The sequence below is a fragment of the Mustela erminea genome, chromosome 6, assembly GCF_009829155.1.
Source record: "Mustela erminea isolate mMusErm1 chromosome 6, mMusErm1.Pri, whole genome shotgun sequence".
NCBI classification, from domain to species: Eukaryota; Metazoa; Chordata; class Mammalia; order Carnivora; family Mustelidae; genus Mustela; species Mustela erminea.
Window position 1 is genome coordinate 5,424,963 of NC_045619.1, and position 26,048 is coordinate 5,451,010.

The window sequence follows — 26,048 nt, forward strand, 5'->3', positions numbered from 1 at the left end:
CATCTCAACTTGTTCTAGTCCAAAGAGCCACTCTCCAGCTCCGCGATAGCTTTGAAAAATAACGGTCTGCACTCCCACTGCACCGTGGCAGTCACCAAAGGAAGTAGAATAGAGCTGGAGCGTTTTCAAAGCCTCACTCGCAGAGAATTGTCATATTTGACCTGCCGAGTGATTCCCCGGAGGACCCCCTTTGCAAGACTGTATTTGAACTGACTCGGAAATTGCTCAGGTACCAAAAGATCTTTTCCTTGGAGTATAGAGGCTACATTTGTCAAAAACAACTACGAGCAAATATTTTAACTTTGTGGCTGATTGGGGTAGAGGTGACAGTTAAGTCAACCAATTTAAGAGAGCTTAAAAGGCAGAGTTGGGCAATAAGATGTTCATAGAGACTTTGAAAAGTTCCCAAGATTTCCTGGAGACCTAGAAGTCCATGTATGTGCTTAGGGCTGGCACATGCCCAGGGATGTGTGCATGCTCAGAAAAGATATGACAAGGCCCTAAGCTCTCATCTTTGACTGAACTTAAGACTCTGCACTGGCAGGAGATAAAAGCTAAAGCAGAGTTTGTTCTCCCTGGCTCAGTGCTGAGGACATGACTCCACATGCACACAGAGCTGTCAGCAAAGACTGGGAGATTTATTAGTTCCAAGTGTTTAAGGAAGTCTCTGCCTAATCATTAACCGACCATTAAGCTAACTGAAAAGAGACTTCACTGGCCACACAGGACAAAGTATATAGACTTTACAGAGTTAGTTCAGAAAAGGCACTAAATGAATAATTACAATAAGCAACTATAACAAAGGGAGGGGGAAGAATCTTATTTCCGAAGTTGCCACATTATATTATTTAAAATGTCCAGTGCTTAACAACAAATTACAAAATGTAAAAAGAAGTAAGAAAGGGCGTGCCTGGGTGGCTCAGTTGGTTAAGCATCTGACTCTGGGCTTCAGCTCAGATCATGATCTCAGGGTGCTGAGATGGAGCCCCATGTCAGGTTCCGTGCTTGGCACGGAGTCTGCTTGTCCCTCTCTCTCTCTCTCTTCCTCTCACTGTGCTTGCTCTCTCTCTCTCTCATAAATAAAATCTTTTTTTAAAAAATGAAGAAGAAGAAAGTATGCCCCATACATGGGGCGGGGGAAGTAATCAATAAAACTGTTCCTGAGGAAGCCCAGATGTTGGATGTAGTAGATAAAAGCTTTGACTATTTAAAATATAGTCAGATAGCTAAAGAAACCCATGTCATGAGAATAAGGTCTCACCAAATTGGGAATATTAAAAGTATTAAAGAGATTAAAAATATTTAAAAGAACCAAGTAAAAATTCTGGAGTTTGAAACTGTAACCAAAATTAAAATTTCACTAGAGGATCTTCACAGCAGATTTGATGATGCAAAAGAAAGAATCCGAAAACCTGAAGATAAGTAAATTGAGATCATCCAGTCTGAAGAACAACAAAAAAAAAAAAAAAAAGAAGAAGAATGAACAAAGCCTCAGAGACATGTGGAGTATCCTCAGGCATACCAGCATACACACAATATGAGTCTCAGGAGGAGGTGGATGGGTGGGAGGAAGCAGAAAGAAGACTCAAAGAAACAATAGCCAAAAAACTCCCCAAACTTGAAGAAAAACATAAATCTGTGTATCCAAGAAGTTCAGTGAACTCTCAAGAGGATAAACTCTCAAAGAGATCCACACTTAGACCTACCATGTCAAACATATGATCACGTCTTTGGATGCAGAAGACGATGCTTGACAAATTCAGCATTGATTCTTAAGAAAAACTCTTGGCAACCTAGGAGCAGAAAGGAATTTCTTTGAATAAAAGACATGTACAAAAACTGTAGCTAACATTGTAGTAAATGATGAGAGATTTAAAGTCTTCTCCTAAGATCAGGAACAAGGCAAGCATGTCTTTTCTCATCACTTATTTGTCGTCATACTGAAAGTCCTAGACAGTGCAATAAGACAAGAAAAATTAAAAGGAAAAATAAAAACGGAAAGGAAGAAATAAAATTGTCTCTATTTGCAGATGACATGATTATCTAATAATAAATTCCAAAGAACACACCAAAAAGGCTAACTAAGCTAAGTGAATTACAAAGTACAGAAGTTAATCATGTGCCTACGTATTCACAGGGAACAACTGCAACGTAAAATTTAAAAAACAATACAATTTAAAATATAGCCCCCAGTGAAATACTTAGATATAAGTCTAACAAAATGTGCACAGGATCTGGATGATGAAAACTGTAGAACAAGGATGAAAAAAAGCAAAGATCTAAACAAATGGAGAGAGAAATGTTTTTTCATGAATTGTAAGTCTAAACATTGTGAAAATATCACTTTTTTCCAGTCTGATTATAAATCCTATGTAATCTCCATCAAAATCTCAGCAAGATCTACTTTATATGTCAACAAGCTCATTGAAAAATGTATATGGAAAGGTAAAAGAACTAGAATAGCCAGAACAATTCTGAAAAAGAAGAACAAAATTGGATAACTGCCACTATTCGATTTCAAGATTTACCCATAGAGTTAATCAGGAGAGTAAGATATTGGCAAAAGGACAGACGTATCGATCAATGGAACAAAATAGAGAGCCCAAAAGTATACCCATACAAATATAGTCAACTGATTTTTGACAAACATATAAAGACAGCTCAATGGAAACAGAGCATCCATACATAAAAACATGAAACTTATACAAACCTCACACCTTATACGAAAATTAACTTCAAATGAATCATAGACCTAAATGTAAAACATAAAACTATAAACCTTCTACAAGAAAACATCAGAGAAAATCTGCATGACTTTTAGCCTGACAATGAGTTTTTAGGTACTACACCAAAAGCATGGCTCATAAAAGAAAAAATTGATGCTTTGGACTTCATCAAGATTAGAAACTTTTGCTCTGAGAAACTGTTAAGAGAATGAAAAGACAACCCACCAACTAGAAGAAAAGATTTGCAAATCACATATTCAATTAAGGACTTAAATCCAAAGCATAAGGAACATTTAAACAAAACAAAACAAAACAAAAAACATTTTTAAGGAAGAGGACAAAAAAATCCGAACAGACGCTTCATAAAAGAATATATGTGAATGGCAAATAAGCATATGAAAAGATGTTCAACACCAGTAGTCATTAGGGAAATGGAAATTAAAACCACAAAGAAATACAAGACACACCTTCTCAAATGGATAAATTTTTTAAAATGAGCAATACCAAATTCTGATGAAGATGTGAACCGAGAGGAATACTCACTCGATGCCACTGGGATTGTAAAAACATACAGACATTCTGGAAAAGGGGTCAAAGAAGGGGAATTTTTCAAGTGATGGAACAGTTCCCTATGGTACTAGGGTGGTGGATACATGACTCTGCATTTCTGAAAACGCTTAGAACTGCACACTACAGAGAGTGACTTGCTGCAGGCAAATTTAAAATAGTCAACTAAGATGTCAGAGAATACCAGGATGTAAGGCAGACTGTGACAACAAAATCTAATTACACTGCACATGTATGACATAACCTCCTGAGTTGGGTTGGGAGAAAGGACCTGACCAATTTAACCTTGGAAAGCAGAGTTTGGTTTATCAAACTAAAGACAAAAAGGGTTGCACAGGAACTGTGTACTCTAGTTGGTAACTTCATTTCTCACAAGGGTCCAACCAAGATTTCTGAAACTGCTTCGTGGAGGTACCAGGATTGAACATGCACATGATTGCAGGTATGGGAGCCAGGATCCTCCTCGTCAAAGGAAAAAGTTACAAATAAGCAGGTGGAAACAAGAACAAATAATGCATTGCTGCATTAGAGTCTGGGGTGGGGGGTGGCATATCAGTATGAACTAGTGATTATTGAAGATAAGTAGATGATAGCTAAGTAGGTGGATGGATGGATGGTTGGATGGGTGGATGGGACGTTGGATGCGTGGATGGATGGTTGGATGGATGGATGGATGGATGGATGGACATTGGATGGACGGTTGGATGGATATAGACATAAGAGAGAGAAATAGCATATAGATGGATGAGAACATTCATATATTTCCTCACCCTGTCCACTGTGAGGACCTAGAAGTAATAATACCCTAGTAACATCTAGCACATCTGTCACCTAGATCTCATTTTCTAAATAAAAGGAGTTAGAACTCTCTGGAGAAATGGCTGGTTCTAGGGCTGGGGCAAAGAAAATGCAAGATGGCCTTGGAATACCCTGTAATGCCAGAAATCAAAGAAGTCAAACAAAGGAAAGATACAGATATGTCAAAAGAACACAGGAGCCAACTTGAAAGAGCTCCCAGCGGACAAAGTTAAAACAATCTGAGCCACAAAATAATTAGTGATAGTACTAGGTTTTAACCTAATGAGTAAAATAAATAAGCATGAATCTGTGCTGATAGAAAATAAATAAATGGCAGAGAAGGGACGAATCTTCCTTACAGAACAATTCCAGATAATAAATGTATGAGGAAGGAAGAATTTTAAAATTGCCATGAGAGCGCCTCAGGAATCATTAGTCTGGGCAAGATCCACAGACAGTTGCTCGAATTAGCAGACAAAACTTTAAGAATTGGGACCTTTGCATGGCCTGAATATACCCCCCAAATATTTATTAACTAATGCTGTGGTTTTAACTGTGCCCACAAATTCTTTGCTGTTCCTCCCTCTAGAAGGGAGAGCTTGAGTCACCTCTACTTGACCGTGAGCTAGACTTGTGTCTCTCTTCTAACAGAATATGGAAAAGGAAGACCAGCATCTTTACGGTGGAGAAACTTGGCGGACATCCATCCCCTCTACCATGTGTTCAAGATCAGCATCGGCGGCAATAAGTCACGGTACCACCACGTGACCCCAGGTCCCTTGAGGATCCATCAGCTGGGCTGCAATCTCATAATTCATAACCCCAGGCTGATCGTGAGAAAACATAGACAAACCCAACTTGATGGACGTTCTACAGAATATTCAACCAGTATTCAAAACTTTCAAGGTCAGGCAAAGTGAGGACAGACTGAGAAACTGTCACTATGGACACTTGACAGCTAAAGGCAACATGGCAGCGTGCATGGGATTCTGGAACAGAGAAAGGACCATAATCAAAAACTGCTGAAATCTAAATAAAGTTTATAGTGTAATAGTGTTGTACCAGTGTTCATGTCCTAGTTTTGGTAAAAGCATCATAGCTATGCAATGCATTCACATCTAGGGAAACTGGGAGAAGTGTATGGAGGAACTCTCTGTACCACCTTAAGACTCTAAAATTAGAGTCTAAATTTTAGATCTAAAATTATTTCAAAATAAAAAGGGTTTTTTGAATGGGAAAGTCATGTTCTATTGTTCAGGGCCCAGCCACATTCCTTCCTCCAGGAAGCTTTCCCCGATCTCCCCTGTCCACTGGGCTCGCTGTTCCCCAGGGCCCCCCCGCCTGCCCCCTCTGCCATTCTCAGGACCCCAAGCATGTAAGACCTAAAGGGCTCCACTTTTTGGAAGGGATTAGAGGAACCTTCCAAAGCACACTGCGAGCTTCCAGACAGCAGGGGCTGACTCTCACATCTTGGAGACCTTCAGAATCTGTGCCTTCCATGGGACAGTGGAACTGAGGACCCCCAGGCAGGCTTGGGCCCAGCTGGGAGCTATGGGTGGCATTAGGGGAGAGCACTGGATGAAATCCTTGCCCACAGAGCTTGTTACCTCCACTGGTTTATTCTGGGGGCTGGGCAGGGGTCTCTCACAGAAAATGAAGTTAGACCCAGGAGACAGCTCACTGGATCTGCTCACTAGACTGTCACGGACAATAAGAGGGTTATCCGAGATGCCATCCTATATGGGGGACACCTGCGCAAAGATGACAGACAGTGAGTGCCTGAGCCCTGAGTGCAGAACCACCAAGAACTAAGGCACTAGGTGCCCTGGCAGCTTTGCTGTGGGACCCCCTCCACCACCTGTCCAAACCCCAGACAACCCATCTACACTGAGGGCAACAGGGGCTGTTTCTGGACTCTGAGCAGAGCATGGGGACCTGTGTGCTGCTGGAGGGCCTACAGCACTACCGGAGGCAGCAGCTGCCCCAGAGGGTCCCTGACCCGCCAATCAGGAGCTCTGCTTGGGCTCACATTGATCAAGAACAGCAGCCAAATCTACCTATGGTCAAGTGGTTCCTCCTCATTGCCCACTGATGGGGAGCCAAGGCCCAGGGCCAGTCAGCATAGGCCCCCTGCGAGGCTCTGGTGGAAGGTCAGGTGACAGGTGGGGCAGTCTGAGGACAGGTAAGGGCCATGGAGAGGCTGACACCCATAATCTGCCCCAGGCTACTCCTCTTGCCCTCCACTCACCCCTCTGGGACGTCTCTTCCAGACCCACAAATGGTTCTGACCCACAAATGCAGATCTCAGAGAGGTTCTTCCTCCTCCAGAGCCCTTTATCCCTCCAGCCACTGGACCCTTCCCCTGAATATCCCAAGTGCGCCTGCAGCGCCAGTCCGCAAACTCAGCTCCTCTCCTCACACCTGTTCTGCCGGTTCCCCTTCTCCCTCCCATGACTGGCAGCCCACATCCATTGTCATCCTTGGCTCTCCCTCACCTCACCCCCACATCCATCCCTCAGCAATCCTACCTCCTCAATCTATCACCACCTCCCTAGTCCAAGGCAGGCCCAGGGGAAGTGATCAGTGAAAGTTGTGGTAGGGACGGATGGATCCATGAAGGGAATGTGGATTGGTGGTTGGATAGCTGGGTGGTGGATGGATGGACGGATGGATGGATGGATGGACGGATGGATGGATGGATGGATGGACAGACGGATGGATGGATGGTGGATGGATGGACGGATAGATGGATGGATGGACGGATGGATGGATAGACAGACGGATGGATGGATGGATGGACGGACGGACGGACGGATGGATGGATGGACAGATGGATGGATGGATGGACAGACGGACGGACGGATGGATGGATGGACAGATGGATGGTGGATGGACGGACGGATGGATGGATGGATGGATGGACAGACAGGTGGGTGGGTGGATGGTCAGACGGACGGACGGATGGATGGTGGATGGACGGATGGATGGATAGGTGGGTGGGTGGATAGATGGATGGATGGACAGTCAAGACCAACGGGTGGACGGATGGATGGACAGACCGATTGGTGGATGGATGGATGGATGGGCGGGTGGATGTAAGGAAGGAAGGAAGGAAATGATGGAACTTATACAGCTTAGGCTGCTTCGAGACTGGAGTCATTATACCTGTCAGTGCTTTTCTTGGGCAACACCTGGACCCTTAGTGCGGTAAGAGCTAGGCTGAACATACTGCTTCGGGGAAGGTCCCAGAGCTCAGACCATCTCAAGGCACTCTGTTTTGAGGAATCAGGCAGTCAGAATACTTGAACTTCATAGGGCACAGAATGGCCCATGCCAACCACTTCTGAGATTGGCCCACCCCGGGGGAAAGCTGGATCAAGCAAAAGGATGTCAGTTGCCGCCACATGGAAGGTCTTTGGCCTCTGAACTCTGTCCAGGACTCCGGACTGGACCGGGAGGATGCCATCCCTCCCCCCACGTGCCTCACAGGCCACCCAGAGACACACACAGGAAGAGGCGTCACGTGGACATCTCTTTCTTTTTACAAAGACTTTATTGTCTGACATGCTTGACAAAAAAAAAAAAATTACAGCCACAATCAAGTTATGCCAAAATGATTGAGGAGCACGCCATCATCTTTCATACCTCAAGGACTTTTAATGAATTTTCTTTCAAAGTAACAGCTGCCTTCATAACTTTTCTTTTCCACATAAAAATACACCATATTCTGAAGATACCTTAGGAAAAAAATTTATTTAAGTTTATAGTTCTTGGTCCACATAGAAATTCAGTAGAGGTGACTAAAAGGGCCTGTGTCTTCTCCACCCGACATGTGCCCATACGCCGTGCATCTGGGCTTCCCCCAGAGACTTTGTAAACATCCTCACCCAGGAACCACTCGGTCAAACAGAGTCCCCGAAGTCCCACACCCCACACCCCAGAGCGCACTGCTGCTGGCAGACTCCCCTCGTGGACAGTGAGCCTTGCCCCATGGGGACTCCTGTGAGAGCAGGGAAGGAATCGTGGCCTCCTGGGATGCCAGGGTGCTGGGCTCAGAGAACAGGATCCCTCAGCGCTCCAGGGGCTCTCTCTGAGACACGGACCAGAGAGGCTCTGAACAGGACCCTTAAAAAAAGAGAGGGAGAGAGAGACTTGGGACCATGCGTTGCCTCGGAGGGGCGGAGCTTTGAGTCCCGGCAAACCAGAGGCCCTGGAGCCAGAAACTAAGGCTCAAGTCCGGCTTCTGCCCCTTTTGAGCTGTGCACCCTCAGGCAAGTGACGTCTCCTCTCTGATCTCAATCTCCTCATCTCTAAAATCAAGCCCACAGAGCTGACCTTGCAGGACCGCCTGGCATGAATCAAGATTGTATCTGCAACGGGCCATGGTAAGGGCTGGCCCCGGGGCTGGGCTGAGGGTGAGGTGAATAAGGCCCTCCTCTCAGGTGCCCGATTGAAGGAGCTACCAAACAGCTGGGCAAGAGAGAGAAAGGATGCTCTTTAACCCCATGTCTTTCAAAATCAAATTCGATTCAGAAAAATATCCATGATGAACAAAATATCAAAAATTTCAATAAAGATAGAATCGGACCCTGCACGGGGCGATCCCGCCTCTCTGGCCTCGCTCCGATGAGACCCTGCTGGTTCCCTTGCCCTCACAGATTCAGCCCAACCCCCCACCTCCCCAAACCCAGTACTAATTTAAAGGAAAAAAAGGAAAGGCGCTCTCCATGAAGCTGCCAGCGCCAGGGCCTGCTCTGCTACTGGGCCACCCTCCCGTTAACAGGACACACTGGCAAGGACCAGGAACCACTCAGCCCCTTCAGCTGTGGGTCCAACAGACAGAACCGAAATGGTGCACGAGAAACCGCACTGAGGAATGGAACCCCACTGGAGGACAGTAAGGGGACGCACGCGCGTGCACGTCCACATGGGCACAACCACGTGGCAGGGTGGCCTCGGTCTGCAGCCCCTCCAGCCTGCCAAGTTCTGCAGAGCTGCTCAGACCCGCGAGTCTGTGACTCGGGAACCTTCCATCTGGTCCTGAGCACCCACATGGCTCCTTCTAGAGAACCACTCTCCCGGGTCCAGGCTCCACGAGAGCACCTGAGGTGCTCAGGCCACTGTTCAAGATGGCAAAGATGCCCACAGGAAGAAAGCGGGGTCACGAGGTGAGGCAGGCGGCTTGTTGGCCTTGTTGGCCTTGTGGCCCGAATTCCTGAGACGTCCCTGATCGCTCCCTCAAGGGCCTCAGCTGTGAAGCAGGCCCATCTCCTCCCCAAGCCCGGTGGGGGGCGGGGGGCGGGAATGGGTGCCACTTGCACCCAGTCTCCAAAACCTCCCACACACCCCCAATCCCAGGGCTTGCTGCCACACAGACCCTCGGTTAGAGGGAGATTTTGTGCGAGAACTTCCAAAGTGTGTCCAGGAGCAGCGGCTTCCCAAGCCCACGAGTGGGTCCAACTGAGAAGGATGAAGAGTCCGTCGATTCCCAAGCAGGACAGGACCGCAAGCTTGTTAGGTCCTTTGACAAGGTACACGCAGAAATGTACACGCAGAAAACAGTAATGAGCACAGAACCCCTGCCAGGGACCCACAGGGTCCTGACTCCAGGTGACGGAGGCTGAAGAGTCAGGGGAGGTTTTCTTCATTCCAAGGCCTCAACCCATCGGCTGGGCTGCTCCCCACGGCCAGGCAGCTGGTCTGCATGGAAGGAAGGGTGGTTGGGGGTCTGTGCTCTCGGCCAGGCATGTGTAGCTGATGTGAGCAGGAGGGGCTGAGACAGCAAGGGCAGTCAGGAGTTCCGGGGTGTGGGGAGGTCAATGACTATGGGCGGATTCACAGGCTGGTAGTTCACGGTGCACACAGACGCGTTCACGTAGGTGGTCGTCCCATCTGCCATGACACCGTACCCTGGAAAGTAAGCACACAGCCGTCAGGGCTGAGGACCTAGGGTAGTGAGGCGGCCTAGGGGCGTGGTAGTCAGAGAGCACTCTGCTGCAGCAGGCTCAACAGACCAGGACAAGCTACCGAAACCCTCAACTCAGCCTCTTCATCTACAGATAGAGGTGATGACAGATGCTCCCTCCCCAACTGCTACGAGGGGCAAATGCAATAATAATCCACATACAGTGTTCGTTCAGCCCAGTGCCTGGAAAGCACATGGCGAGCACACAGTGAGATATCACCATTGACGTCATCACCACCATCATCATCACCATCGTCACCATCATCGCCATTATCGCCATCACCAAGTCACCCTCATCTCCATAACCACCGTTACCATCACCACCACCATCATCATCACCATTACCACCATCATCACCACCATCATGATCATCACCATCACCACCATCACCATCACCATCATCACCATAGCCACCCTCATCTCCATTACCATCATTACCATCGCCACCACCATCACCACCGTCATCACCACCATCACCATCATCATCTGCACCACTACCACCATTACGATCACTACCATCACCATAATCACCATCATTGCCATCATCACCATCATCACTATCACCACCACCAACATCACCATTGCCACCTTCACCTCCTACCATTACCACGATTACCATCACCACCACCACCATCACCACCATCCTCACCATCACCATCGTCACCATCACCACCACCATCACCACCATCATCACCACCATCATGATCATCACCTTCACCACCGTCATCACCATCATCATGTACTTTCTTCTCTTAGCCTCTGCTGTCATCATACCCTTTTCCCACTGTGTCTACTTGTTCGAATCCTCATCCTTCAGCTCAGATCACCTCCAAGCCAGAAAGGCCATTTCCCCTCCTCTTGTGGGTTACCCACTCTCAGGAGCCCCATTTGGCCTATACAATCGTGCAGGAGTGTGGTTTGGGTCACACATCACCTGGGATCTGATGGCACGTCTGGGCTGCAAAAAATGATGGCAATATTGCTATCCCACAGCACGGGGGTTGCCCATCCCATGACCTCTCAGATTCTGCCTTTGCCTATCTGGTTCCCTCTGTGATCTCCTCAGGGCCAGGGGAGGTTTGATCACTTCTGTCCTCCGACAACACCATGCAGCAGCCCTCAGGGAAAGGGCTGAGGCTTGTTTGCTTCTGAGCTAGAAAATGACCTGATGCAGAACAAGCATATGTGAGGCCCGGGGACCCTGGCCTAACACGGACATAGGTGCAGGAGGCTGGGAGACAACTCTGGGGGAAACCACATCCGTCCCCATGGCCCATGGGAGCCCACGTGCTTTCTGGTAGGGTGGGATGGGGCAGTGTGGCTTCGGGCAGGTGGGATGAAGGCCTGAAAGGAGTAAAAGAGGGGGTCTGCCAAGCTGAGGAGTCGGGCTCCAGGCTAACAAGGAAAGCCCTATGTGCAGGGCGTGGAGGTGTGGGCTGACCTCACCCAGCACCATCACACCCGCCTTGCCCACTGCCCCCCAAGTGGAACTGAATGCCCCCCACCATTCCAACTGTGTGGGAAAAGCAAGTGTCCCCACACCCCCCTGAACAGAGCCAGAATACCAGGTCTGTATGTGCATGTGGTGGGGGTGGAGGTGAGGTGCCACCAGAACATCTCAGGCAAGCAAGGGGCCCTCCACATTTATTAAGCACCAACTGTACGCCAGGCTGTCGAGATAGAGGTAACTGCCAGTCTGACGGAGCTCACGGCGAGCCTGCCGGACCTAACACATCCTCCGTGTTACATCCAATGTCCCCTCCTCCGGGAAGCCTCCTGCTCACATTCCAGAAGCCTCCCAGGCTCGACGCAGCAGCCAGGCAGAGTCGCCTCACTCCCAGGGAGTGAAACTTAGCCCTGAGTCTTGCCAGACTTCGCAACTGTCTTCCCACTGTTAACCATTTCAGCGGTAGCCCACTGACGGCCAAGTGCAGACAAAGCACGTACAAGAGCGTACGTCAGGAAGGGGCTGAGAGCAGGGAGGAGGTGACCGGGTGGGAGGGAGGTGCGGGGTCCCCTCCACAGGGCCCATGAGGAGCCCCTCCCCACCCCCGCGCCGACCTTCGTGGATGTGGCCGAAGACATGCAGCCGCGGCTGGACGCGCCTCTGCACCGTGTTGAGCAGCTCCACGCAGCCCACCCGCTGCATCTTCTTGGGGACCCAGTCCAGGAAGCCTGTGTGAGGAGATGACAGCGGGGCAGTGACAGCAGTCAGACGGCTGGGCCCCCAGCCCTGCAGGCCCCACATGGCAGCTTTTGAGTCTCAGAGACACGGGGTCCAAGCCTCACAGCCCCGGGTGGACCCTGACCCCAGAGGCCCCAGCAGGCTCTCCTGAAGCCGCCTGGCCCCCTGCCTGCAGGGAGGGAAAGCCAAGGGCTCTGCCATGTCCTGCCCAGGGCCTGGCAGCCGCCCTTCCCTCTCTGCAGGGACACCCGGAGAGCCTGGCTTACAAGAGTCCAGAGTGGGCCGGGCACTGGGGGCCAAGTGAGCCCCCCCAGACCTGTGCTTGAAGCAGCCTCCAAGGTGTCATCCCCCATTGCAGAGACAGGCACACGGAGGCCTGAAAGGGACATGGGAGGCACAAGGGCACCCTAGGGGCTGGCAGCGGAGCAGAACCAGGAGCGAGCTTTCCACGTCGGAAACTTTCTACACAGACACCCCAAAATCATGAAAATGAACTCCACTCGCCGCAGCCTGGCTCCCGGCTGGGTCAGGGTCTGCTCACACCGCCAGCCTCCCGGAGCCGCCAAGGCAGGGGGCAGCTGACTCTTACCTAGTGGCGGTCCATGGGTTATCAGGATGTCTACGCCTTCAGGAATGAGGTTCCATTTCTCTAGCAGTGCTTGGCCTCGTGGGAGGTTAAAGCCCCAGCCATAAAACCACGGCTGCCTATGGAAGAAGAGCGGGCAGTTCAGAGAGAGCGCGGGACCGTCACAGGAAGCCAACGCGGCGACCAATGGTCTCCGGGGCAGGCTCGATCCCTAGAAACTCAACGTAAAGGTGGGGATGGCCTGGACTTAGCCAGAATCCTGACCCACTCGCAGGCTGTGGGATGTCTCTGGCCTCCTCTTCTCTTTCCCCCTTCCTTCAACACAGGTTCTGTTTCTCTAGGATGAATAAATATTATTTCTGTAAACTTTTAAAAGGAACATTTAAAAAGAATCAACATCAGCCAAAGACCTCTCGTTCTCCGAGCTCTTCTAAGGAAATTCAGAGAAGAACATGCCCCCCGACCCCTCCCAGGAAAACATTCTCTCCGCCTTCCTGCCCAAGCTGGGGCAGGTGATAAGGAGGCAGAGAGGCAGGCAGAGAGAGAGGGGGAAGCAGGCTCCCTGCTGTGCAGAGAGCCAGATGTGGGGCTCGATCCCAGGACCCTGAGACCATGACCTGAGACAAAGGCAGAGGCTTAACCCACTGAGCCACCCAGGCACCCTGGGCTTTGATTTCTAACAAAACATCCCTACTATGAAGCTCTCTTGGGCCTAAGTCATTATAAGATCCCACATCAACACAGCCTGTTAGGATTTACAAAGTCACCATCATCATCACCACCATCACCATCACCACATCATGATCATCGCCATTATCACTACCATCATCATCACCACCGCAATCACCATCACCATCACCAGCACCAGCACCAGCATCACCATCACCAGCACCACTATCACCACTGTTGTGGGTCAAACTGTGTCCTTCAAAAACGTATGTTGAGGGACGCCTGGGTGGCTCAGTTGGTTGGACGGCTGCCTTCGGCTCAGGTCATGATCCCGGAGTCCTGGGATCGAGTCCCGCATCAGGCTCCCGGCTCTATGGGGAGTCTGTTTCTCCCTCTGACCTTCTCCTCGCTCATGCTCTCTCTCCCTGTCTCTCTCTCAAATAAATAAATAAAATCTTTAAAAAAAAAAAAAAGTATGTTGACATATGGACCCCAGGTACCTATGAATGTGACCAAATTTAGAAACAGGGTCCTTGCAGATATAATCAAGTTAAGATGAGGTGATATTCGGTTAGGGCCTGCCCCTAATCTAGTGACGGGTGTTCTTATGAGAGGTCATGTGAAAACAGAGACACAGAGAGAAAAGGACCATTGACAATGGAGGTAGAGATTGGAGTGATGCTGCCTACAAGCCAAGGAGTGCCAAGTGCTTGTAGCCCCCACCAGACGCTGGGAGAGGGGCATGGAGTCCTCCCTCAGGGCCCTCAAGAAGGACAAATGGGGATGACACCTTGATGTCAGACTTCCAGCCTCCACACTGTGAGAGAATAAATGTCTATTGTTTTAAGCCTCCCCATCTGTGGTGATTAGTTGTGGGGCCCCAGGACGCTGACACAGTCATCAACACCACCATCACCTAGTCACTCTCATCACCGCCCCCTCTGCCACCTCGGGGACTGTCACACCAGCAGCCAGGGTAGGCAGACAGGTCTCTTTCTTTCTCTTTTACAGATGAGGAGACTGAGCACAGAAATCATTGTCGACATTCCCTGCATACCTACTTTTCTGTCAGGTGCCCTCTAAGTACCTTACAGGGATGGTTTTCCTGTGACAAGAACCCTGGGAATTAAGGACTAAGAGTGACCCCATTTTACAAATAAGGACCCAGAGGCTCAGCGAGGTGAGCTAGCCTGGGATTTGGGTGTGCTGACTCCCGGGCTGGGCACCTCACTACCTCCTCCAGCACAAACGGTACAAGTCAGCGGTGCGGCCTGGCTTTCATCTTCAAGGTCTCTCTCACATGCCCAAAGCTGTCCCTAAAACCCCTCTCATGGCCCCTATGTTCTTCATGGCGAGGCTGAGACCTCTGGCTCTTGACCCAACTGCTCTACCTATTGGCAGCCACCCAAAGCATGTCTTTGGAACCCTGGGCATCTCACGGAACACCATTTGAAAACCCTAATTCAGTCCCACCATGGTACCTTCTGGATAAAAAGACTGAGTGAGGTTCAGTGAGGGGCAGTGAGGTGCCCAAGGTGGGGCAAGTCATGTTTGGACCCAGACCTGACCCTCTCTCTCCTCAGCCTTCATGCCTACAGTGCCATCTTCTGGAACATGGGTTTATGCAGGAGGAAGATGGGGGACCACAGCGGCCGTTTGGGGGTCGAGTCCTTTGCCATTTCATACACATGCCAGATCCTCTCCCCTGCTAGCCTTGCTCACCTGGGATTCTGCCAGGAACGCCGGTTCCCTCCTGTTCTCCTCCTGCCCACCCCTGACCTCACGCCACGTTTATCCTTCAAAGCCCTGTCTGCCTCAAGCTTCCTCTCACCTTGCGCGCCCAGACCAGCCTGGAGGCGGGGAATAAAGGAATGAATGAATCCATCTGTTAACAGATGTCAAACAGGACTTCTCCTGCTGCCTGAGGATCACAGCCTGAACTCTGAAACCGAGGATGATGCCCAGATCCAACAGACAGCCCCCAGCTCCTGCCCAGAGGAACTTACTAAAAGTGGGCAGAGCACACCAGGCCACCACCTCCGAGGCCTAACTTTTGGCCTTGAAGAAGAGGACGGCGGTTCCTGCCTTGTTCTTGTGGGAGGAGCCGAGAAGATTCCCTCATCCCTAGACACGAGTGGGCCCCAGGAGAACCACCTGTGAAGGGGGGTGTGGGATCTGCACTCTGGGGCTCTGGCAGGAGAAACAGATGGTGAGAAGCATCCCTGGGTTTGGGCTGCCCAAGAGATCCCCAACTATAGGAAGTACCTGCCGAGGGAGGAGACCAGGTGTTCAGGGGTGGGGAACAGCATCTGGGTGGGTTGGTCTGGGGACAGTCCCCTCAGAAGACACCTCCTATCACTGACACACCCACAGAGGCCGGCCCTTGCATAACAGAAAATGCACCTCACACACACACATACACAATTTTATACCCAACTTCAAGGCAATTTTGGGGTCAGAGAGACCTAGGTGAGAATAGGTCCACCTCTTCCTACCTGTGTGACTTTTGGCAAGTGACTCAATTTCTATATGTGCCTCAATTTCCCCATCTGTAAAATAGGGTTGTTTGGAAGGATTAAATCCATTAATCCACGTAAAGTGCTTAAAACAGTGCCTGATTCAGTGCATTGCAGCTGCCTTCATCATTTCCAACACCATCATCATCATCATCCTCATCTTCATCATCACCAGTATCACCATCAGCATCACCACCACCACCATCACCACCACCACCATCATCACCACAATCACCATCACCACCATCATCATCAGAATTACCATCATCACCATCACCATCATCACCACCATTGCCATCACCACCACCACCATTATCACCACCATCACCACCACCATCACCACCACCACCATCATCACCACGATCACCAACACCACCATCACCATCATCGTCAGAATTACCATCATCACCATCACCATTATCACCACCATCACCACCACCACCATCATCACCACGATCACCAACACCATCAACACCATCAGCACCACCATCATCACTATCACTAACACCATCATCATTGTGGGCCCCTCCTGAAATTCACCCATGGAGCCTTCATGAAAAACATTTGACCTAGGGTACAGCTTTTCAAACTGCATTTTGATGGGTCACAACAACATTTTTTTTAATAAGAAAATAAAGCATCCAAAAAAAAGAGTACCTCCTAGCAGGGAAAGGATACTTCAGTTAAATATATTTATATTTAAATAGACACCCATGGCGGGATGTACTGAGTCACAGTGTAAAGTGTTTTTCCTGCCGTGGTTCCTGGTCAGAAAGAGTCGTGCTCCAGCGGCCAGCCGGGGCTGCTCCTGCCCTAACACGCTGAGCTCCCAGTCGGCCATCTCTGCAGCCCCGACTCTGGGCGCGCTCACAGCCGCTCTCTGGCTGAGCCAGGCCCGAGTCACTGCGGGGAAGGTTGCAGCAGCCTGGGAGCTGCTCAGAAAGCCAAGCCTAGCGGCCCTCCCAAGAGCCCAAGCCCCATTAGCCTCCCGGGAAAGAAGCAACATGTTTCTGGCACTGCCTTCCAAATACAGAATTCATTCTTCAAAAATCTAATCAAATATTTACAAGACGGGATGAGGCCTCATCTGCATGGAGAGAAGGCGTCTGTTAGTTCCTGTGAGGCGCAGCAAGGGGTAGCTTCTTGAAAGAGGCGCCTAGAAACATACCAGAGACCTCAGAGACCCCCAGGAGCAGAGGGACCCACGCAAGCCTCCGCCTGCCCCGGCTCCCCTTCTTCCTTCCTCTCGGACTGGCGTTTCCCCGTAGATACACCTGCCTAGCTCTTGGAAATACACCGCCTCCGGTCCTGGGAACGTGGACTTCACCCTGTCCCCGGGGAGGCCCTGAGAGCTTGCTCAAGGCACCCAGGTTGGCATCAGGCACCTGGTTCTACCCCTGGGCTGGTGACTTCACCTGTCCCAGCACGATCAGGATGCCTGTGCCCCAGACCCTACCCCATGAGGTGCTTCTGACCCTCTTGCTAGGTGCTATGACCCTGACCCACAGGGGAGGGGAGAAAGGAGAGAGGGAGGGGGTTTAAGAGGTTAAATTATTCTTCCACTATGAAAACTCCTTCTAAACACCCAGGAGCTCCGTCAATGGGAAAAGGGGAGGTTCTAGCTTGTATTGAAATTTTAGGGGGAGCAGGAAGAGTCAGTGATGTTTGCACTCATGCAAACATCCAAAGGAGATATTTGCCAGGATGGCCTGTGGGTTGGGGAATACCCTCGTCAGGCTGGGGGTTTCTCCAGCACAGCAAGGGACACAGACTCTTCATGGTGACCTCACCTCAGAGGTCTTTAACCAGCCCACAGGACCTGGAAACCCCTCCAGCCCCTCCTGTGGGTCCACTCAGGTTCCTGCCATGGGAAGTGGAGACAGAAGGGTGGGGCCGGGCCTTCTTCAAGGTGAAATCGGCCCCAGATGCTCTCAGCATTCTACGTCTGGTCCATCACAAGGCCCTTTGGGACCAGAGCTGAAGTCCAAGGTTGCCCTGGTTTCAAGACAGAGGCCAGGGCAGGCAAGGGCTCACAGAACCTGCCGTCCAAACAGCCAGGGTCCAGCCCACCCGCTAGTGGCCCATCCACCTGGGGGCAGCTGTGGTCTGAGACTGTGAATGCCCAAGACAGGACGCCCGGGGCCCTGCAAAAGCCCCACCCTCATCTCCAACGAGACCTGGCATTGGACCAAGCCATGCCACGCTGAGGGCCAGGAGCCCGATGTCTGCATACTGTCCAGGACACATCACAGACTCCAAGGAGGTCGGATGAATCAGAATTCCGACTGAGCCATGGGAGGCAGCTTTATGTCCTGAATTTCTGTCTTTCTGTTCTAAAGTAACCATTGGAATAATTTTCTTACAGAATGATAGTTGCCATGACAACCAGAGCAAATTTTCCTTTTCTGAAACAGATGTCTCATTTAGTTGAAAATTAGAATGTGAACAAACCCATGGGAAAAATTAATTCAAACTTTAACAGAGCGCTGAATACAATGTAATCTCTCAGAGGTTAACCCCTTAACAGCTTTTTTGTGCGCTGATGGTAACCTTCGAATCCAGGCTAATTAAGCCCGCTTAGCCAATATAAATGACCTCCTCGTGGCCAATCATTAAACGATTTCCCCCTGAAGCGTGAATCCCAGGTCCCCCGACAGCAGACGGGAGGGGGATTACGCTAGTCTACAGAGAACGCTGAAGCCCAGTGCGCTCTGCTCGGCCAGGTGAGGCGCACGGCCCCTGGAGGGGGGGCACCCAGGGGTCACCGGGTTAGCCTGGGCTATGGGCACCCCATTTCCAGGGGATGCTGGGGTGTGCAGGCAGAGGAGGCCTGGGGTGCCCTGGGGTGGGGCTGGGCCTGCTGGTGCACCCAGGCCAGGGCGCGATGCCCGAGGACGAGCATCCGGAATTCCCTTGCCCGGAGGCCAAGGTGGAGGGCACCCACAAAGGCACAAATCCAGAGCCTCTCCATGAGCCCCCAGTCCTCACACCCACATGGGGGGGTGGCAGCTGCCATCACTGCTCCATTTTACAGATGCGGAGACTGAGGTGCGGGCAGGTACAGAGACTTGCACGGGGTTACCTGCTGACCAAGTGAGACAGGGGTGGGGGGTGGGGGGCTCAAACCCCAGACAGCAGATGCCGAGCCTGTGCTCTCTGCCTCCGGGCCAGATTTATGCAAATAGGACCAGGAATCCCGCCTCCCATCTCCTCCGCAAGCCCCACGGACTTCCACATCTCTGCCCAGTTAACCCTTAACAAAGTCCCGGGAAACTCCCGCTTTAAAGACAAGGAAATGATGGCACAGAGAGGCCAGGTGGTGTGCCTGAGGGCTCAGAGGGGGCAAAAGGGACATGGACCAGGGTTCCTGGCTCCTGCATCCTATGCCTAAGAGGTGGCTGACCCAGAAAGGACCCTACAGGGGTGACCAAGCCACGGGATCCCACTGTTCAATGGCAACAGCCTGCTGTCCCTCTGAGCAGCTCCTGAATGTACCCTCTCCAGTTCCAGCCCAGCCCGTGGCCTCGCTGGGCCCCCACTGAGCCTGGCTGGACAGGGAGGAAGCACCTGTGACTCTGGCTCCTGGTGCCCCAACTCTCAAGTGTTCCCCCAGGTGATTCCCCTACTCCAAAGCCTTCCATGGTGCCTAGAAGACAAGCTCAGACCTCAGAGTGCGGCACACAGGGCCCATGGGCTCTGCCCCAGTCCCCCTCTTGGACCGTCCTGCTCAGATTTCCCCCCGAACTCACCACGTGCTGGCCACAACAATCCTTTCTGTTTGCTGAACACCGCCCGCCTCTCCCCATCTCTGGGTTCTTGCTCCTGCTTTTTTTTTTTATTTTTAAAGATTTTATTTATTTATTTGACAGAGAGAGATCACATGTAGGCAGACAGGCAGGCAGAGAGAGAGAGAGGAGGAAGCAGGCTCCCTGCTGAGCAGGGAGCCCGACGCGGAACTCGATTCCAGGACCCTGAGATCATGACCTGAGCCGAAGGCAGCGGCTTCACCCACTGAGCCCCCCAGGCGCCCTCTGGCTCCTGCTTTTCCAGCCACCCAAAAGCCCTTCTTAGCCTCTCCTCAGAGTCCATGACCCATTATTTGTTAAGGCTTAGCTCAAAGACCACCTCTTCCAGGAAGCTTCCCTAATCGCCTCTATCCCCCAAGCACAGGTGACCCCTCCCTGCTCCGAGTCCCCTCATGGTGGCTCTCTCAAGACAGGTTCAAACCGTACCTAAATCCCTCTTGCCCTACAGGCAGCTGAGCCAAGCGGACTCAGGGACGGCTGGTTCCCAGTGCAAATGAACGCACGCATGATGGAGTCAATGGTCAGGAGCTGCACCGGCGGGCAGGCAGGTGGACAGGACTAAGAATTCACCCTCTCCTCTGTGCGCACTCCCGGCGGGAGCCCCCCACCCCAGAGCCCCTGGAGTCCCGAGGCCCTGAGATCTGTAAGAAGCACAAGCATGGGGCGCCTGGGTGGCTCAGTGGGTCAAGCCTCTGCCTTCAGCTCAGGTCACGATCCCAGGGGCCTGGGATCGAGTCCCGCATTGGGCTCTCTGCTCAGCAGGGAGCCGGCTTCTCCTCATCTCTCTCTCTCTGTCTGTCTCTCTGCCTATTTGTGATCTCTCTCTGTCAAATAAATAAATAAAATCTTTAAAAAAAAAAAAAAAAAAAAAGGAAGCACAAGCATGAGAACAAACCACCCACGGAGCATCCCGGCCTCTCCCAGCCTCCCATGACCTGCTGGGCGGGCTCGTGTGCCCATTTCGCAGATGAGACCTCAGAGGTGAAGCCAGGCTCAGTGTGCTCTCCTCCTCTGCTGCATCTTTGCTCACCTCCTTCCGGGGACCTTCCCTGCCTCCCCAAGCAGCCCGCTCCCTAGGGCTGGGGGTTGAGGGTGGCGGCCCTGCCTGGTAGAAGGAGACAGCCTCTTACAGCGGACCTCGTGGGCCAGGTGTTCCCACTTCCGCTCCTCATTCTACGGGGGTGAAAGCTGCGGTGTGAGCGGGACGCTGACGCTACTCCCACCGGGAAGCTTCTCTCAGAGATGGCTACACTGAGAGCATCTCAGATGGGGGTACCACACATCAGTGGCCCCAAGAGCCTCCCAGAACACTCTCGGTACCCCAGGGAGGCTGTGCTCCCATTCTGCAGCCGGGGAAACTGAGTCAGTGACACACCCATGTGGCCCAAGCGAGTTCACCCCCACAGGTGGTTCCCAGACCCCTGGGGACATTCCACAGTCTGAGCAGCCACCGCCATCACCTGGGCTCTGAGGGAGAGATGTCTGCCGCACTCCTGGTGTCCCGAGGGGGAGGCTGAGGGGGCCGCCGCCACCGGCCAGGGGCCCGCGGGGCCTAGTGATGGGGCAGGGCCGTGCGGGCTGGAGACCGGTCCCCAAGGACTGCCAATCACACACCTTGCCCCCCCGCCCCCCAGCATACAGCAGTTCCGGCAAGTCAGCAGCAAGATAAGTGGAACCGAAGAATGGGGTCCTTTGTCATTCCTAATTAATGTCCCCCACCCTGCGAAGTGCGGAACCATTCATCTTTTGTTTCGCGGGGACTGTGCAGCTGGGAGAAGGCAGCCAAGTCGTTTCAAACATTAATCTCGTGTAGACTAGCGCGCGTATGTGCGGAGGGGCCCTCTGTAAAGGAGATAACAACAAGGTGAAATGGAGGCGGGTAAGGACAGGGAAGGGGCAGAGGAGAGTTTGTGTGAGAGAGAGAGAGCAATGGATGGGGGTGTGTGTGTGTGTGTGTGTGAGTGTGGCATGTGTGTACATTGTGTGTGTGGGTATGACGTGGGGAGGTGTGCACGTGTGTGTACGGTGTGTGCATGGGGGGGTGGGGGATGCGTGTGTGTAGTTGTGTGTGTGCAGGGGTGAGTGTGTGGTGTGTGTGTGCAGCTGCATGTGTGTGTGCATGTGTGTGTGCACATGTGGGCATTATGGGTGGGTGCATGTGTGTGTGCGGGGGTGGGCGTGTGGTGTGTGTGTGTGTGTGTGCGTGTGCGCGTGTACAGAGGCAGCACGGCAGAGGGCCAGGAACGGTGAGGAATTTTCTTCCGACATCAGAATCCGCCGGCTGTGCGTGGTGCGCGGGGCTGACAACGGTCAGAATCCGGGAGGAAGGAGAGAGGGCGTGAGCAGCAGCGGGACCCTTGGCCGTGGCCACGCCGGGTCCCTCAGGGACAGGCTGGGCTGTGTGGGCTGGCTCCCGCCCTCCGGTCATTGTCCCGGCCCAAGCGGGCAGCCGGCTCAGGTAGGGTGTGCGGCCAGGCCCACGGGCAGGCCGGCTCCGCGGCTCCCACTGAACCCAGGCATTCCTGACCCGATCTGGGCTCCAGATGGCGGGGGGGGGGGGGCAAAATACCACCAAGGTCCCTGGTGCCCCACCACCAGCTCTGCCCCCCCATCTCTCCCTTGCTCGGCCCTGGGAGGGGAGAATCTGAGTCTGATTTCCCAGAAGTGGGACTCAGAGCTCAGGAAGAACACAGCACTACCGGGGCCAGGGATCCAGGGAGCCCCGTCCGGGCTCTGCAGCCCACAGGGGCTACCCACGGGACGGGGCCAGGGGCTATCGGGAAGCAGCAGCTCCCAAGGCCACCACCAGCTGGCCCGAAGCTGACCAAGTCCACCCACCGGGCCTGGGCCCCGTGACGCTGCGCTGGGGCCGAGATCTCTAGCCAGTTCCTTGACCCAAGCCTCACCATCCCCGCCCAGGAGGTGGGATGAACACAGTCCTGTCTGGCCCCGTTGCTCGCCACGTTAAACAGGACGATTTTGCAGCAGCGCCCGCGACACTGGCGGACCCAGGGGTCTCCGAATTGCAGCTATAGGAGGGAAAGCCTGCCCCTCCGGCCAGAACGAACAGAGGAAGGCCATGGCCTCATGCTAAAACCACCCAGAAACGCGAGAGGAACCAACGGTAACAGACACAGCGCGAGAGGCACGGGCCTGGCCGCCTGTGACCTAGGGCAAGCGGGTCTCCGTGGCCCTGAAGTAACCAGCAGGGAGCCTCAGAGTGCTAAGGGGAAGGAGTGGGGCCGGCGATCCCCCCTCTACAAAGCTGGGCCCCAGAGGGTGTCCCGGGACAGGGAGGGAATGGGCCAGAAAAGGCTGCCCACGGACCACAGGGAGGCAGGCACCTGCCCCTGATCTCCAGCCTCCGGGTGAGCCCACAAAGCCCAAGACATGAAAGTAAGCCATCCGCAGTTGCGGGCACCCACAGGCCAAGGCAGGCACGATCCTGTCTGAGGGTCTCCCACAAACCGGGCTGCCCAGGACGGCCCCGGCAGAGCTACACGGAACACGAGCGTGCGGTGCAAACGTCCAGCGCCCCAGACACCTTGGACAAGTGTTAGAGAGAGACTGAGAAATACATGTTTTTCGAAAGAATAGAAAACTTTCCTTAAGAGACAGAGCAAAGGATTCTGGGGGAGCAGCCGGAGCTGTGTCAAGCCGGGTTCCTCGTGAGGGGTCGGCCCAGAAGCCAGGCAGCCATAACGGGCAGAGCCAGTGTCCCTGTGGCCCCAACAGCCTCTGACCACAGCCGGTGCAGCAGGTGCTGGACTGGCACAGGCCTCGGTTCTGGCCCAAATCCCGGGCCCTCAGCCACATCCTACGAGAGCCTCTGAGGAGACAAGAAAGAAGCCAGGGTTTCACTCTGTTAGCCTCTATTTGCTTTTCTCCAGAAGACCTATTGGGCAAGGTTCAAAAAAGAAATCTTTTAGCCTCTCTCTGTACCCAGGTCTGGGGCCTCCGTCCTGCCACCCAGGCCCAACCCGCCCCTAAGCACTGGGGGACCCTAAGCAAGTCCCTTCAGGTCTTGGATCTCGGGCCCCTCAGCTGTCCAGTGGGGACAAAGGTCTAACTACAAGTGGCAGAAGCACAGGGCCTTGGGGACAGCAGTGGGAACCGTTACTATGGCAACTGTCCCATCAGGAGGCAGAGCCTGGATCCCGCAGGTCCCAGGCTTAGAACTCCCAGGTGGCTCGGTGCCTGACCCACCCCACCCAGAGGTGCCTTGGTGGGCGGCCCCAGCTGTGCAGAACACCCTGATCTCACCCCCTCCGCCCAGCCCCGCTCTGGGAAATCCAGGCAGAGACCTACAGAGGGTTAGACGGTGAGGGGGACCACCGTGTGCTGAACATCTACTGTCTGCCAAGCAATTTATGCCCACAACCCCCTGGGACCCTAAGAGTGACCCTACAGCAGGGGCCTATCCTAGCTGTCATTTCACAGAAAGCCAAGATTCCAACCTGGGATCAGCCGGCTGGATCCTGCCGGCCAGCAGGAGTGTCAGCGTGGCCTTGTCCAGTCCTGGCATTTAAAGAGAGCTGGTCCTCAAGGCCGGGGGCTCCCTGCAAGAGGGGCAGGGTCCCCCACACCCCTGGCAGCACCAGGCCTCCAAGCTGAGCACCAGGATCGGCGCCCAGACACCCGGCAACGGCCGGCAGCCTCTTCTCGAAGTTTAATGTCTCAGCAGGTTTATATTCCTTCTTTCAAAATACCAGAAGTAATTAGACCAGATGGACGAGCGGCATGCCAATTTCACTCCCTCCCGCACGCGTGGTTTTTTTTTTTTTTTTTTTTAAATCAAGGCCGTTTTCAGTTAAATGAGAACAAAAAATGTATCCAAAACCCATAAATGAATACGGTATGTATACAGAGTTCTCTTCCAACACTTCAGATTCTGTGACAGCTCAGCTCTTCCTCTTTCTCCGTGGTCGGTTCCCACCCCTTCCTCTAAGCGCCTCTACCCAAGGCTCGGTGCCGAGTCTGCTCCGGAGAGGACCAGACGTGGCTTTCCTGTGACTGGCAAGTCACAGTGCCCTGGGCACGGCGTCACAAACACACTGTTCCCCAAGAGACCTGGGACCGGAGGCCCGCAGCGACGGAGCCTCTGCGGGCGTGGGGGAGGGGACTGGGACCGGAGATGGGGCAGGGGTGGGGGGCAGGCCCTCAGCCGGGGGGTGAGAGGCAGCAGGGCAAGCAGGGAGGTGGCGCGGTCAGGTTCTGCTCGGTCAGGAGGGACCGGCATCAAGGAAGAGAAAGAAGGACCTTACAGATGAGAAAACTGGGGGAAGGCCTGGAAGTCCCAGAAAGACACGGGACCACCACGCCACGACGCCAGGCCAGGCCCGAATGTTAACTGAGTTCCCCTGGCCTGGCGTCCGTCACCCGTCCATCCAGCCCTGTTCTGATGAGCCAGGCACGGTCCCGGCCACTGGAGTAAAGACCACAGAACACAGAGTTGGGCCCCTGTTCTCGTGGAGCCTCCAACATTCTAGTCGGGAAAGAGGCACGACAGAAAGATATTGCCAGAGTCATGAAGACAACGTGTTCCCGGAGCTAAGGGACCGCAGGAGGAGGAGAGGCCCCGGCACCGAGCCCAGGCACAAAGGTGGAAATGGCTAGTGTGGGGCATGCCAGGAGGGACAGACTGTCTCCCTCGGTGCCGGGCCACGCGGCATCCGTGCGGAGACACCGGAGATGGGATCCCTCCTGCTCACCGTCAACACACTCACCCCTGGTAGATCCAACACCCCGGCACAAAAGGCTGAAGGGCGAACTTCCAGAAGACAACACGGAAGTATCTTCACGGCTCCAGAGGAGGAGAGATTTCTTAGATAGAACCCCAAGAGCACCCACCACAAAGAAAAACACGAATATGTCTGACTACCCCCAAGTTAAGAACTTCTGGCCATCTGAAGGCACACCTGGGGGAAAGAGTCCCAGAGGACAAAAAGCCACTTGTCATATTACGACAGAGTTCCTATTCGCAATACATGAAGAATCCCTACGAACCAGTAAGAAAAGACAGACACCCATTTTTTAAAAAAACAATGGGCAAAAGACATGAGCAGTTCACAAAAGAAGACACCCGAGTGGCCGACAAAAGATGCTCGGCGTCCCTGGCCATCAGGGGATGCAAACGGAACCACGCAGGGAGGCCAGCACAGCAGAACGGACGTGGTTTAAAAGTCCTACCGTACCAAGTGCCGGCCAGGATGCTCAGCGACGGATGGCCC

At 52.8% G+C, this 26,048-nt stretch overlaps 1 protein-coding gene across 3 annotated transcripts in view; it reads right to left on the reverse strand.

Moving 5' to 3' along the window:
* Window positions 1-7,621: 7,621 nt before the first annotated feature.
* MPPED1 (metallophosphoesterase domain containing 1) overlaps window positions 7,622-26,048 on the reverse strand; it is a 74,531-nt gene continuing 56,104 nt past the window's right edge. For all 3 annotated transcript variants that reach the window (XM_032346015.1, XM_032346016.1, XM_032346017.1), the window contains exons 5-7: window positions 12,831-12,946; window positions 12,118-12,231; window positions 7,622-10,001 (exon numbers count right to left, since the gene is read on the reverse strand). In XM_032346015.1, coding sequence (XP_032201906.1) covers window positions 9,883-10,001; window positions 12,118-12,231; window positions 12,831-12,946 — 349 coding nt within the window. In that variant the 3' untranslated portion in view covers window positions 7,622-9,882. The remainder of the gene's footprint in view (window positions 10,002-12,117; window positions 12,232-12,830; window positions 12,947-26,048) is intronic.